General features: G+C 40.6%; 1 protein-coding gene across 6 annotated transcripts in view; it reads left to right on the top strand.

The window, feature by feature from the left end:
• The window catches only part of LOC124129300 (zinc finger protein 8-like), a 92,935-nt gene that overhangs the window by 62,441 nt on the left and 15,496 nt on the right, over positions 1-14,998 (top strand). The window contains exons 2-3 of one of the 6 annotated variants that reach the window (XM_046492869.2): positions 6,185-6,538; positions 8,676-9,265. The exons of 3 other annotated variants lie outside the window; for them this stretch is intronic. In XM_046492869.2, coding sequence (XP_046348825.2) covers positions 6,185-6,537 — 353 coding nt within the window. In that variant the 3' untranslated portion in view covers position 6,538; positions 8,676-9,265. Of the gene's footprint in view, positions 1-6,184; positions 6,539-8,675; positions 9,266-14,998 lie in introns of those variants that run through there. 2 more of the 6 variants (XM_046492880.2, XM_046492894.2) reach the window with 2 other exon arrangements.

The raw sequence follows: 14,998 nt of genomic DNA, 5'->3' as shown, positions 1-14,998 counted from the left end.
GATGACTGGATCATGTGGTCTGGAGCTGATTATTTACAGGCTGTTGTCATATAGCCGGAAGATTCCGGAGTCCAAATCAATCACCCTTCTTTGTAAATGCTACATGATATGGAGATAGTTTATAGATATGTTTATGTGTTGAAGCAACAGATTGTTGGTCGTCTGTTAGAAAGAAGTGTAGCTTGTGTATGTGACATGCCTCAAGACGAACAGAGATGGCGTCCATTGATGCTTGCGCTGAGAAACACCAACAGTGTTAACACTAGGGCTGGGACGAGTCCAAATTTACAACTGGGTACCCACCCCCTATTACCCGATCCTACCCGGGTACCCACCCCCTATAACACAATCCTACCCGGGTACCCATCCCCCTATTACCCGATCCTACCCGGGTACCCACTGTAGGTCTCAGGAGATGTCTCAAAATGTCCGATTGGGAACATTTTTAGCATAGCCCTGGCAAAACGTATTTAGATACATGTATTAAACAATCTGGTCCTTCATACACTGAAGCTAAATTAAGTTATATCTTTATTCAACCATATGAAAAATCAGATGGAATGGAGGAATGGGTGCACAGTCAGAAAGAAATGCAAACATTAGTGACTTGTAGTGTAACCATAGAGTTCTGGATAAATTTTATCATTAAACAACATATCATGTGACTAACGACGGGTCCGGGTGGTCCTGTGGGTACCCGAGTTACCCGTCCCAGCCCAAGTTAACACTACAAATTTATGTGACAATGACTTATCGTCAAAACATATCTTCCCTCTACAGGGGTGATCAAATGGAGTCACAAACTAAAATGTCTTTCCTCTTTTGTAATGATGTCTTCTATTGTGTAAAATAACAAATATCGAATGATGTCTTTCACTGTCGGTTATTATTAATTACACAGCTTACTTTGTTCCCATTGTGTAGGGCGGCACAGTCGTCAAAGGTGCCGCAATTCACTATGTAGAGTTGCTTCCCTTGGGCACACCAGAAACCTATGATTGTGGGTTTATATCCCTGTTTTGCCCGACTATTTTTCTTGATTTGTCAGCAAGTATCCGTGCTCGTGGGTTTCACTAAAATGCTTAATGTCTGAGATCTGTCATCTTCACGAGGCAAGAGAGTTAACTGACTTTAAAAGTCCAGTTTCCACCCTTGCCGAACTAGGCTGGAATTACTGGGCTCGATCGTAGTGCCACCAGTGACTATTACCATTTATGTCCCTTCTAAGCCTCTCCTATGGACTTGTGTTTCACACAAAATGGTTGCGCCCGGTAAGGACGATCTGATCGATAATTAAGATCTATGTTGTGATAAAACGGGTCTTACATCGAGAAATGCATAAAATCACGTGAGCACCTTGATCGATAATCATGATCTATATTGTGATAAAACGGGTCTTACATCGAGAAATGCATTGATTACAAACATGAAAAGATTTGGCAAATATCTGCTGACAACGAGTTGGCGGTGCACATGCTTTGCAAATCCTGCAATCGACCGAAATCTGCACGACAGTTTACGAATCGGATTTCGATTTCGGTGTGCGATTTTGATTGGACTATGCATTGACTCGTTAGTCCAGCCAAAATGTAACTCCATAATAACAGCCTAGTTCGGCAAGGGTGGAAACTGGACTTTTATGGTCAGTTCACTCTCTTGCCTCGGAAAGATGGAGATCTGCATGACATAGGGCTTTCCTCCCACACTTACCTGACAGGATGTGATATACCGTATTCGACGTAATAAGCGCCCACGGCGATATTTGTATATATATTGGTGAGTGAACAATCCCATTTAGCACCCCTTCCAATTGATCCATGTACATAAGACTTATTTATTCGTGTATAATACGCACTTCTGTGTTATATGCATCCTTAACCATTGGCAATCAAATTCTGGAAAAATATATTTGTCGTGTATAATATGCACAGACTTTTCTTTTGTATGATTCCAGACTGTCAGCATAAACCACAATATTTACGATCTTTTGACTCTGGTTTTTTTTCCTCACCAAAATAAAATCCTAAGTAGAGACCCCTATTTCTAATTTTGAGAGCGCCCTGGGCGCTTATTACGTCGAATACGGTAACTGGAATACAGATGAAAGCAGCGTTAAGCCCAACTCACTCCCATTGTGTAGATATTTGTCTTCATTTACCACTTTGTACTCCAGGGTGTGTCATTTTGGCTAATGACAAAACTGAAACCTTTGTAGGCATGTAGTTTCACTGTAGACATTTAGTTTACACTGTAGGCAATAGTAGGCAATCTAACCCACACTGATGCTCAAATAAGTGTACACAAGAGCAGGGTGTTTATGATTTCAAAGATGACACTCACAGTTCTGTTATTTCAGTTGTTCTTTTATATTTATAATGAAGATGTAACCTTGGACAAATAAAGATACAATGGAAACCTTGTCGGTTTGGACCCTGTTATTTCAGAAACCTGCTTCCCGGACGATGACTGTGAAGAATGTCAAATATTCGAGAAAAGCCATTAAGTCATATATCCATGATTCGTTGTCAGGAATCTTGTTAATCCGGGCAATTTTATTGGGGGTGCTGTCATATCGATTAACAAAGTTTTGATTTTTATTAACATAACAATCTTTAGACTAAAGACATTGTATGTTTTGTTTGTTTGTTAGATGTTTAATGCCGCACTCAGCAATATTCGAGCTATATGACGGCGGTCTGTAAACAATCAAGTCTGGACCAGGCAATCATGTGATTGACATCATGAGCATCGATCCACGCAATTGGGATACAATGACATGCATCAACCAAGTCAACGAGCCTGACCACCCGATCCCGTTAGTCGCCTCTTACGACAAGCATAGTCGCCTTTTACGGCAAGCATGGGTTGCTGAAGACCTATTGTACCCTGGATCTTCACGGGTTGCACATTATATCACTGGTTTGACTGGCCGAGACATTATTGTTTACAGGTCGCATTCATTCAGCTGGGTGAGTTTGAATTCAAGACATGGCCAGTTATGTTTCTTTGTCTGTCAGCACCAAACCCGTGCTTGTGGGTTTCACCACAGTAATAAACATTAAAGATTCACAACATTGCAGGTGTTCCTCCCACAACAAGCAGACACACTGTGATAAAACTGAAACACTGTTCAAAGCAGCGTTAGACTGAACTCACTATTTTACAGTCATCCGGACAATCTACCCTTGGACAAATAAAATGACTGAAACACTGTTCAAAGCAGCGTTAGACTGAACTCACTATTTTACAGTCATCCGGACAATCTACCCTTGGACAAATAAAATGACTGAAACACTGTTCAAAGCAGCGTTAGACTGAACTCACTATTTTACAGTCATCCGGACAATCTACCCTTGGACAAATAAAATAACTGAAACAGTGTTCAAAGCAGCGTTAGACTAAATTCACTATTTTACAGTGATCCTGACTCACTATTTTACAGTGATCCTGACTCACTATTTTACAGTCATTCTGACTCACTATTTTACACTCATCCTGACTCACTATTTTACAGTCATCCTGACTCACTATTTTACAGTCATCCTGACTCACTATTTTACAGTCATCCTGACTCACTATTTTACACTCATCCTGACTCACTATTTTACACTCATCCTGACTCACTATTTTACACTCATCCTGACTCACTATTTTACACTCATCCGGACCCACTATTTTACACTCATCCTGACTCACTATTTTACACTCATCCGGACCCACTATTTTACAGTCATCCTGACTCACTATTTTACAGTCATCCTGACTCACTATTTTACACTCATCCGGACCCACTATTTTACAGTCATCCTGACTCACTATTTTACAGTCATCCTGACTCACTATTTTACACTCATCCTGACTCACTATTTTACACTCATCCTGACTCACTATTTTACACTCATCCTGACTCACTATTTTACACTCATCCTGACTCACTATTTTACACTCATCCTGACTCACTATTTTACACTCATCCGGACCCACTATTTTACAGTCATCCTGACTCACTATTTTACAGTCATCCTGACTCACTATTTTACACTCATCCTGACTCACTATTTTACACTCATCCTGACTCACTATTTTACAGTCATCCTGACTCACTATTTTACAGTCATCCTGACTCACTATTTTACAGTCATCCTGACTCACTATTTTACACTCATCCTGACTCACTATTTTACACTCATCCTGACTCACTATTTTACACTCATCCTGACTCACTATTTTACACTCATCCTGACTCACTATTTTACACTCATCCTGACTCACTATTTTACAGTCATCCTGACTCACTATTTTACAGTCATCCTGACTCACTATTTTACAGTCATCCGGACCCACTATTTTACAGTCATCCTGACTCACTATTTTACAGTCATCCGGACAATCTATCCTTGGACAAATAAAATGACTGAAACACTGTTCAAAGCAGCGTTAGACTGAACTCACTATTTTACAGTCATCCGGACAATCTACCCTTGGACAAATAAAATAACTGAAACAGTGTTCAAAGCAGCGTTAGACTAAATTCACTATTTTACAGTGATCCTGACTCACTATTTTACACTCATCCTGACTCACTATTTTACAGTCATCCTGACTCACTATTTTACAGTCATCCTGACTTACTATTTTACACTCATCCTGACTCACTATTTTACACTCATCCTGACTCACTATTTTACACTCATCCTGACTCACTATTTTACACTCATCCTGACTCACTATTTTACAGTCATCCGGACCCACTATTTTACAGTCATCCTGACTCACTATTTTACAGTCATCCGGACAATCTACCCTTGGACAAATAAAATGACTGAAACACTGTTCAAAGCAGCGTTAGACTGAACTCACTATTTTACAGTCATCCGGACAATCTACCCTTGGACAAATAAAATGACTGAAACACTGTTCAAAGCAGCGTTAGACTGAACTCACTATTTTACAGTCATCCGGACAATCTACCCTTGGACAAATAAAATGACTGAAACACTGTTCAAAGCAGTGTTAGACTGAACTCACTATTTTACAGTCATCCGGACAATCTACCCTTGGACAAATAAAATGACTGAAACACTGTTCAAAGCAGCGTTAGACTGAACTCACTATTTTACAGTCATCCGGACAATCTACCCTTGGACAAATAAAATGACTGAAACACTGTTCAAAGCAGCGTTAGACTGAACTCACTATTTTACAGTCATCCGGACAATCTACCCTTGGACAAATAAAATGACTGAAACACTGTTCAAAGCAGCGTTAGACTGAACTCACTATTTTACAGTCATCCGGACAATCTACCCTTGGACAAATAAAATGACTGAAACACTGTTCAAAGCAGCGTTAGACTGAACTCACTATTTTACAGTCATCCGGACAATCTACCCTTGGACAAATAAAATGACTGAAACACTGTTCAAAGCAGCGTTAGACTGAACTCACTATTTTACAGTCATCCGGACAATCTACCCTTGGACAAATAAAATAACTGAAACAGTGTTCAAAGCAGCGTTAGACTAAATTCACTATTTTACAGTGATCCTGACTCACTATTTTACAGTCATCCTGACTCACTATTTTACACTCATCCTGACTCACTATTTTACAGTCATCCTGACTCACTATTTTACAGTCATCCGGACTCACTATTTTACACTCATCCTGACTCACTATTTTACAGTCATCCTGACTCACTATTTTACACTCATCCTGACTCACTATTTTACAGTCATCCTGACTCACTATTTTACACTCATCCTGACTCACTATTTTACAGTCATCCTGACTCACTATTTTACACTCATCCTGACTCACTATTTTACAGTCATCCTGACTCACTATTTTACAGTCATCCTGACTCACTATTTTACACTCATCCTGACTCACTATTTTACAGTCATCCTGACTCACTATTTTACAGTCATCCGGACTCACTATTTTACAGTCATCCTGACTCACTATTTTACAGTCATCCTGACTCACTATTTTACACTCATCCTGACCCACTATTTTACAGTCATCCTGACTCACTATTTTACAGTCATCCTGACTCACTATTTTACAGTCATCCTGACTCACTATTTTACAGTCATCCGGACAATGTAACCTTGGACAAATAAAGCTATTCCAAAGTATCCATCTTCAGACATTGACATTAACAAAATTTTATTCCTTTCAGGCCGAGCCTGGTCCCTTGCTCCAAGGCCTGCATACCATGGCACTTTACCCATCATTCCAAGAACAGGACTCAGTTTTCTTGACGCCAGTGAGCCTGTGTCACAGCCAGGCCTGTCCATGTTCCCGATAAGCCAATCAGGGCCCGGTTTTGTTAGACCTAAGACACTGAAGGAGTTCTATTGTGATATTTGTGGCAAGGGTTTTGCTGACTTCCGAGGGGTGAAGCGTCACAAGGTGGCTAACCACGATAAGGTGAAGCATCCCTGTGTCTGTGGCAAGGTGTACACGTACAAAGACGACATGTTGAAACATCAGAAGACCTGCATTGCTATGCAAGAAAGACATACGTTTTAAGGTGATTATGGAAATAGTTCTGTGTTTGGCCATCTGGGAAATCAGTAGGGCTGGGACAAGTAACTCGGGTACCCGGGTCGGGTGGGAACCGAGTAGGACCCGGGTACCAACAGGACTACCCGGACCCGTGGTTAGTCACGTGATTATATTGTTAAATGGCAAAAATTATCTAGAACTCTGTGGTTACACTATTAGTGATAACTGTTCACATTTCTTTCTGACTTTGCATCCATTCCTTCTGACTTTATATGTTTGCATAATGATAAAACATCAGTCAACTTCAGTGAATGCATGACCAGATCGGTTTATACATGTATCTAAATGTATTTTGACAGGAGTACGGTCAAACTACTCCCAATCGGACATGTGTTACCTATCTCTTGAGACCTAGATAGGTAGGGTCGGGTAATAGGGAGGTGGGTACCCGGGTAGCAAATTTGGACTTGTCCCAGCCCTAAAAATCAGGTTTTGTGGCAGTCACAATTGGAACCAGGTGTTCGAGTAATCTTCTAGAAAACAGCTTCTAGTTACTGAAAGTTATTTTAGATCAGATGAAACTATGTGAAATCTTGCATGGCTTTGATTTTGTCAATTGGGGCATTTGATCAATGGGTATGGAAATTGAAAGCTTTTATATCAGACATACAAGATCCTGTTGGTAGAGGTTAAAGGCGTGGACAGACCTTGGATCTCCGTGGCAAGGAATATGTCTATGCAGAAAAAGCTAACAGTTTCCCCACAGATCATTAAGGATTTTCTACCTGTGAAGATCCGGGGTAGAATAGGTGTTCAGCCACCCATGCTTGCCGTAAAAGGCGACTGTTTGTCGTAAGAGGCGACTAACGGGATGGAGTGGTCAGGCTCGCTGACTTGGTTGATGATGCATGTCATCGTATCTCAATTGTGTGGATTGACGCTCATGATATCAATCACTGGATTGTCTGGTCCAGACTCGATTATTTACAGGCTGCCCTCATATAGCTGGAATATTGCTGAGTGCAACAAACAAGCAAACATTAAAGATTTTCAATCCTGCATAAACAATGATCAGGATTGTGCAAGAACTCAGCCTTGAAGACCTGTTACCAATGATAATGTTCTTTCAATGGATTTTAATATGAGATGGTCTAGGACACTGCTTGGAAGTTGAAAAGTTGGAACATTAAGGACAAAAAAAGTCTGTATCAAATCTCGTCAGTTGACATGTGTTGGTCTTTCTTAGTCACCAATGTGGAGGTTCAAAGAGCATACCGTTAATTCATAATGACTTGTTCATGACATCAAGATCCAATTTCATGTCAAGGCTTCAGTCTGTTGTCAGCAAAGTCTGCTCAAATACAAACAGGCATTCTGGCTTGAAATCCTGTTTAAGGTACATTCCATTGCTATCATTATGAACTGAAGCCAGATGAGATTCGTATTTATGGAGTCTTTTACATCCTGCTAAGTGATGATTGGTAGTTTCCTCATTGGCTGAGGTCAAGTTCACCTTTAATGAAGGGGACAATTGTCTAAGGCGCCACGATTCTCTGTGCAGAGTTGCGTCCCTTGGGCACGCCAGAAATCTATGATTGTGGGTATAAATCCTGGTTCGTCCCGATTATGTTTCTAGGTTTGTCAGCACCATACCCGTTCTCGTGGATTTCACCGCAGTGGTAAACGTCTGAGACCTGCATCACTGGGGGCTTTCCTCCCACATTAAGCTGACACGCAGCGATATCATTGGAATACTGTTAAAAGCAGCGTTAAACCCAACTCACTCACTCATTCACCTTTAATGATCAACCACAAGGTCATGTCAACCACAATACACAACACAGATACACTTTCACAGACTCCTAATCATTTTCCACCTTTCTGAACATGATGATGAGACAAGTGGTTTGTTCAACAATTGTTTCGGAGTAAAGTATACAAGCCATACAAATACAAGGGATTAATCTAGGATTTCAAACGAACTTCTAATGGCAATGGTCCACAACTGAGCTTTTTGTTCTTAAATTCAGAGGTATCGTACCATTGCATTCTCTGGAGGGATAGAGTCAGGATTATGACTTTTCTCTTCAAGGCTGTGACAAAGTATCAATACAATTTCCAAAGCTTGACTGAAACTTCATGGAACTTCTTGTTACTTTCAGGTGACGGAAGTTCAGTGAGTTTCAGTCAGCCACTGGTGGAGTGTGTAGACCGTCACAGGTTGACCCATGGGCAACTCATGGCAGCACAGTACCTAGAGGAGCTCCACGGTGGTTCCGTGTTCCCAGGGGTGGTGGATCTCACCCTGCAGGACCATCTGAGGCCCTGTAGGTCCATTTGTCCAGTTTGTGGGAAGATGTTCTCTTGCTCTGGAGCCATGAATGACCACAAGGCGGCTGTCCACGACAATGTGTCGTATGTGTGTGTCTGTGGCAAGAAGTACAAATACAGACCAAGTTTAGTGAAGCACCACAGGACATGTGATGTCAAACAGAGTCTTGAGACTGCTTGATTCTGCTCTATACACACGAACAGCTCCGTGTGTTATGCTGAAGTACATTGAGACAAGTTGTGCCGTCTGAAAACTGGTAGTTTTTGCCTTTGTCTCGGATATATACAAAACTTTTTTATCTTGTAAAGAAGCACAGTCCAAGAGTGAGTTGTGTTTAACGCCGCTTTTAACAGTATTCCAGTTATATCACGGCGTGTCAGCTTAATGTGGAAGAAAAGCCCGACATGATGCAAGTCTCAGACGTTTACCACTTCGGTGAAACCCACAGGCACAGGGTATGGTTCTGACAAACCTAGAAACATAATCGGAGCGAATCTGGATTTGAACCCACAATCATAGGTTTCTGGCATGCCCAAGAGACACAACTCTGCACAGCGAATCGCGGCACCTCAGAAGACTAGGCCACCTGCCCCCCCCCCCCCCCCCGGTATTAGGAGAAGCTGGTGATGTTTTCAGTAATAACACACCATCAGATGTCCTTGCTCTCTGTTCTGTTGAGAGTGTCTTGGATTGAAATACTGGAACTGATCTGTTAAGTGTCCAAACCAGGGATCTGGAATACTTATTTTGCCAATCAGACATTTGTATTTTTGTCACGCCCACCTCGTATGTGACAGTTACTCTTTGGCGTTCATGTATGAATGAAACAATAAAAGAATAAAATCAAGGGTCCTTTCATTTCCTTAACACTTTTTCTTTAGAACAAACATACAACTAGTTTTGGTGTTTTCAGCCATCGCAAACTAAGCATTTAAAGCCGTATTCTCTTTATTTGTCTTGTCAACGGTGAGATACAAGTCATGTTTGCAAGGCTAAAACCTAAGAATTGATTATGAAAATCTGAATTGTTAATTTGCACTCTTACTTGGGGTGAAATATAGGCCCGCTGAGAGTCCCTTGATAAATCCATGGATTCCTTTCATTACTTCGTTGTGACTACCAGTGTTCGGATGTCTTTGGTGGGGATAAAGAGAATCTCACCCTCGTGTCTTTTGATATCAAATATATCAACATGAGTTGATAAAAGAGGAAAATCTCTGAGGCTTTATCATCCAACAACGAGTGTTGATATAGTTGATATCAAAAGACACTAGGGTGAGATTTTATTTATCATCCAACATCATTCTTCCAACTTTTTTCGGTTTGTTCACAGTAATAAGCAGGGCCCCGTTCCACAAAGCGATCGTAGCGCTAAGATGATCGTAACTCCCATTCTTTAGCGTAGGCTTACGACAGTCGTAGCGCTACGATTGCTTTGTGGAAAGGGGCCCTGTGTCTTAAGTGTTAAAGGTACTGCTAACAGCTTCAGTAGGAGAGCCATTAGTGATGTCATTTGATTGTGACGTCATGGTAACCAATGACGTCACAATGGTCTGCAAAGCATTGTGATGCAATTTCCTTGCAGCGATATCTACAATGTAGATATATCTTGAACTCACCCAAGCGATATCTCCTGTGGGAGCCAGTTTGGGATGATAATATCTGTTCATCTGTTAAGTATATATGTTCATATATATTTATATGAATGAATAGAGTCAGCGTCATGATTTTCTTCTTCCATGCTATAAAAAATTATCGATATGAATTCCAAAGCTTGACTGAAACTTCATGGAACTTCTTGTTGCTTTCAGGTGACGGAAGTTCAGTGAGTTTCAGTCAGCCACTGGTGGAGTGTGTAGACCGTCACAGGTTGACCCACGGGCAACACATGGCAACACAGTACCTAGAGGAGCTCCACGGGGGCTCTGTGTTCCCAGGGGTGGTGGATCTCACCCTGAGGGACTATCTGAGGCCCTGTAGGTCCATTTGTCCGGATTGTGGCAAGATGTTCTCGGCCACTGGAGCCATGAATGACCACAAGGCAGCTGTCCACGACAATGTGTCGTATGTGTGTGTCTGTGGCAAGAAGTACAAATACAGACCAAGTTTAGTGAAGCACCACAGGACATGTGCTGTAAAGCAGAGCCTCAAGACTAGCTGATGGTGTTTCAGTCCATACACTAGAACTGTTCCTTTGTCTTTATTTACTGGTTAGGGAACCACAATAGAACATTTTCTCTGAAGTGGAGTGCCAAGACCATGTGGTCTCGTGGTAGAGCATCTGCCCGGAGAGCGTAAGGTCCGGGGTTCGATCCCTGGACACGTCATACCAAAAGACGTTGAAAGATGGTACTTGTTGTTACCCTGTCTGGCGACCAATTAAGGGGCTGAAACAAGGACTCGTCAGCTCGGAGTCCGTATACTGTGTCTGAGTGGGGTATTTATGTTAAACTGCGGCATGGTATCTCAATGAGCTAGCACTATAATTTTGGCACAAGCAGACACACACTCACATACATGAATGCAAGTCGCTATGTACGTGCAATAACCTTGGATGTGACCAGGGGGCGGAAATCGTCATATGCGCCGGACATGTCCGATTGGGAATCTCAAATGTCTGGTTTAAAATATTGCTTACCGGACATTTAAATTTTTCTGTCCGGACATTTTAAAAAGTATTGTCCGGACATTCTTAAATTTTGACCGGACATGATCAGACTGAGCAGTTTCTGTCTGCAGTTGTAACACAATGAAGATTATCTACACTGACAAGCTTTTTTTGTTTTGATTGCTGTAAATACATCGTACCTACATGATAGTCCAATCGGTCAATCACTGTAATAGGCAATAAACTGAGTTGACACTGATTAATCGAGGATTAATTACTGAGAACATCTTGTTAATTTGAGTGAAAGGTGTTTACAACTGTACATAAATACCTTGCATCATCGATGTACGTCATTATCCTCTCAATGCTACGATATGTAACCTCAGACAAGAAGCGAAAGCGTGACCACAAATGAGGATTTGCAGATTTTATTGTTTTCAGTAGCTAGTCGTAGCCTGCAACCTCGGGGTATCGCGGTACTTGTCATGTACGCTAAACGGAACAAAATGCACTCACTAACCTTTATGTTTATTCGTGTTCTCTGTATCAGATATCATTCATGTTATCAAACAATGCATATTTTACCGATAAAAGTTCATTATTTACATTAGCAGCTCCGAGTAAAAGCCGGGCCTCGCGCTCTGTTTGACAAGGGAGAGAACTCCATCGTATCGCAGTACAGAGAAAAGTTGTGTATGGAGGTCCGAATTGGACAAAAAGAGGACATAATTCTACCAACCACTTGGTATGATCATGCCAGACATCAGTGGTTTGTCCAGACAAGTGCAAAGACAGCACAAGTAAAGTTCTAAATGTGTCATCAGCAAAAGGTATTCAATGCATATTTACCGAAAAAGTAAGAGAAAAATATTTTTATAAGTCAACATCAAAATATCAGAAATGATATTTTAAGATTGTTTAAAAAAAATTGGATAACAATAATTTGTCACAAAATGGAAAAATGTTAAAAGTCAACAATAAATATATAAAGAGCACTCCTAGTATGCCCAAAGTATGTATTTATCTTTTGGTTACTAGTGAAGAACGTATTTCTAAGTTTGGCATTATGGCCCTTATGATCTCCCAAAGATTCTGGGCACAGAACGGGGAAAAATTACGGACTACGTAACATCCGTTACCTTATTAGTCTATATGAATATGCAGATGATCTAGTTCAGGTCGATAGAGAAGGTTTACTTGGGGAACTGCGGGTTATATCGTTGGCCAATGATAGATGGGGGTAAGGCAATATTACAACAGATGCCAGAAGTATGTATCAACGCATTAATAACTCCTTACTTACAGCAGACGGAACATTCCGAGGAAATTGAAATTGTTTACGAAGTGAGCACTTCCTGGTTACTGATTTGCATTAATAGACAGCCGCTAAGAGGCGTGTCCCGCGTGAACTATCGGAAATCACAAATGCCGTGATACGATGAATGCCGCGGTACCATGGGGTCCGAGTATATATTGAATCTTGATTGACCACCATTTTGCTTTCTGTGACAATTGATATCAAAATTTTTTATGGTCAATAATTAAGTACAGATGAAAAAAGTATTCAAATAACTATTGCTATCAAAGATATTTTAGTATTTGTGATTATATTATCTGTCTTGTTTTTAAATAATCTTTAGTTTAAAAAAACCCTTTTCCCGTAAGGTCACGTGATAACCAAATATGGGATAATAGTCTCGATCCAAATGTTACAACGCGTACATTTGAGCAGACTCATGAATATCAATTAAACCGTTCACTACGTTAACAGATCGTTATTATAACAGAAACAAACGTATGTTTTCCATGTTTATCTAAAATGATATTATTTGTTATTAATTGTCCGGTGAATTAATTTAAATTAAAACAAATCATAATTGATTATATATGAATACGTAACAACTTGTAATGTGTGTGAAAAGTACTAAAATACGCTATTTGAAGGGGGCGTGGCCTAAATGCAAATGTCAGATTGGGATTTTAAATTTTCTGGACCCCTGGATGTGACATTAAACCCCATTTCACCACCTGAAGACGAGGGGATGGTGCATGGTTCGTGGATCGATGCTCATGATGTCAATCACTGGATTGTCTAGTCCAGACTCGATAATTTACAGACTGCCGTCATATAGCTGGAATATTGCTGAGTGCAGCGTTAAACAACAAACCAAACCAAACCAAAACATATATAAAATGTCACCACCATAGAATGACCAGTCTTGATTACCTGCCGAAACAGATTCTATTGGGCGTGAAAGGCAAGATGACAGTGAAAAGTCGACCACTTTCACTTGTTATATACTTTGTGAAACACACTCATTGTAAAACATACAGCTCTTAATGGGGGTTTGGGGGCGGTCGGGTAGCCTAGTGGTTAAAGCGTTAGCTCGTCACGCCGAAGACCCGGGTTCGATTCCCGACATGGGTAAAATGTGTGAAGCCCATTTCTGGTGTCCCCCGCCGTGATATTGCTGGAATTTTGCTAAAAGCGGCGTAAAACCTCACTCACTCACTCACTCACTAATGGGGGTTAGTCAATAAGTTTGAGAACTAATACATTAATAATATAGAATTTTGTTGTTATTTTTACTGGTCGGTGAACCATTGTAGAGGGCAGGAGGAAAACTAACCTTTGCTACCGTGGTGTACACACACAGAATCTCACCTCTGTGTCTTTTGATGTCAAATATATCAACATGAATCGATAAATGTTTTTGCTGACTTGTGTTGATGTATTTATATCAAAAGACTTGAGGGCCAGATTCTATTTTTTATCTAAAATCATTCCTTCAAATTTTTCAGTTAGTAATACCGTATTCGACATAATGAGCGCCCAGGGCACTCTCAAAATTAAAAATAGGGGGCTCCTATTAGAATATTATCTTTTGTGAGAGAAAAAACAGAGTTGAAAGATCTTAAATTTTGTGGTTTATGCTGACAGCCTGAAATGATACATAAGAAAAGTCTGTGTCTATACACGACAAGTATATTATCCAGAATTTAATTGCCAATTATTGAGGGTTCATATGACACACGAGTGCGTATTATACACTGATAAATAAGTCGTGTGTACATTGATCGAGCGGAAGGGGTGCTAATTGGGATTGTTCACTTACCAATATATTAGCAAATATCGCCGTGGGCGCTTATTAGAGCGGGGTGCTTATTACGTCGAATACGGTGAGCATGAACCAGTGTCTTTTGTGTAAAAAGTATAGCTACCCAGCTTCAGTGGCAGAGGGAATAGTGATGTCATCTGATTATGATGTCATTGTACTGATGTCACAATGGTCTGTGAAGTATGGTGATGCTGTTTTATTCGCTTGATCTCACCAATGTGATATCTCCTATGAAAGCCAGGTTTGGCTGATAAATTTTTATACAGACGTTTGTTGTTATTTTTAATGTTTGGTGAACCTTTTGACATCTGTTGGAGTGCAGTAGGAGATTTAATGTTGCTGCCTTGGTAAATAGAGAGCTGATCATGTTTTAAAGTAGATCTCCATCAGATGTGCATCCTGCAACACATCTAACCCAGTACTGCC

Source organism: Haliotis rufescens, unplaced genomic scaffold (genome assembly GCF_023055435.1).
Source record: "Haliotis rufescens isolate VD_foot unplaced genomic scaffold, xgHalRufe1.0.p SCAF_9, whole genome shotgun sequence".
Taxonomy (NCBI): Eukaryota; Metazoa; Mollusca; class Gastropoda; order Lepetellida; family Haliotidae; genus Haliotis; species Haliotis rufescens.
The sequence above is the reverse complement of the archived record's forward strand: the minus strand, read 5'-3'. Positions and strand labels throughout refer to the sequence as shown.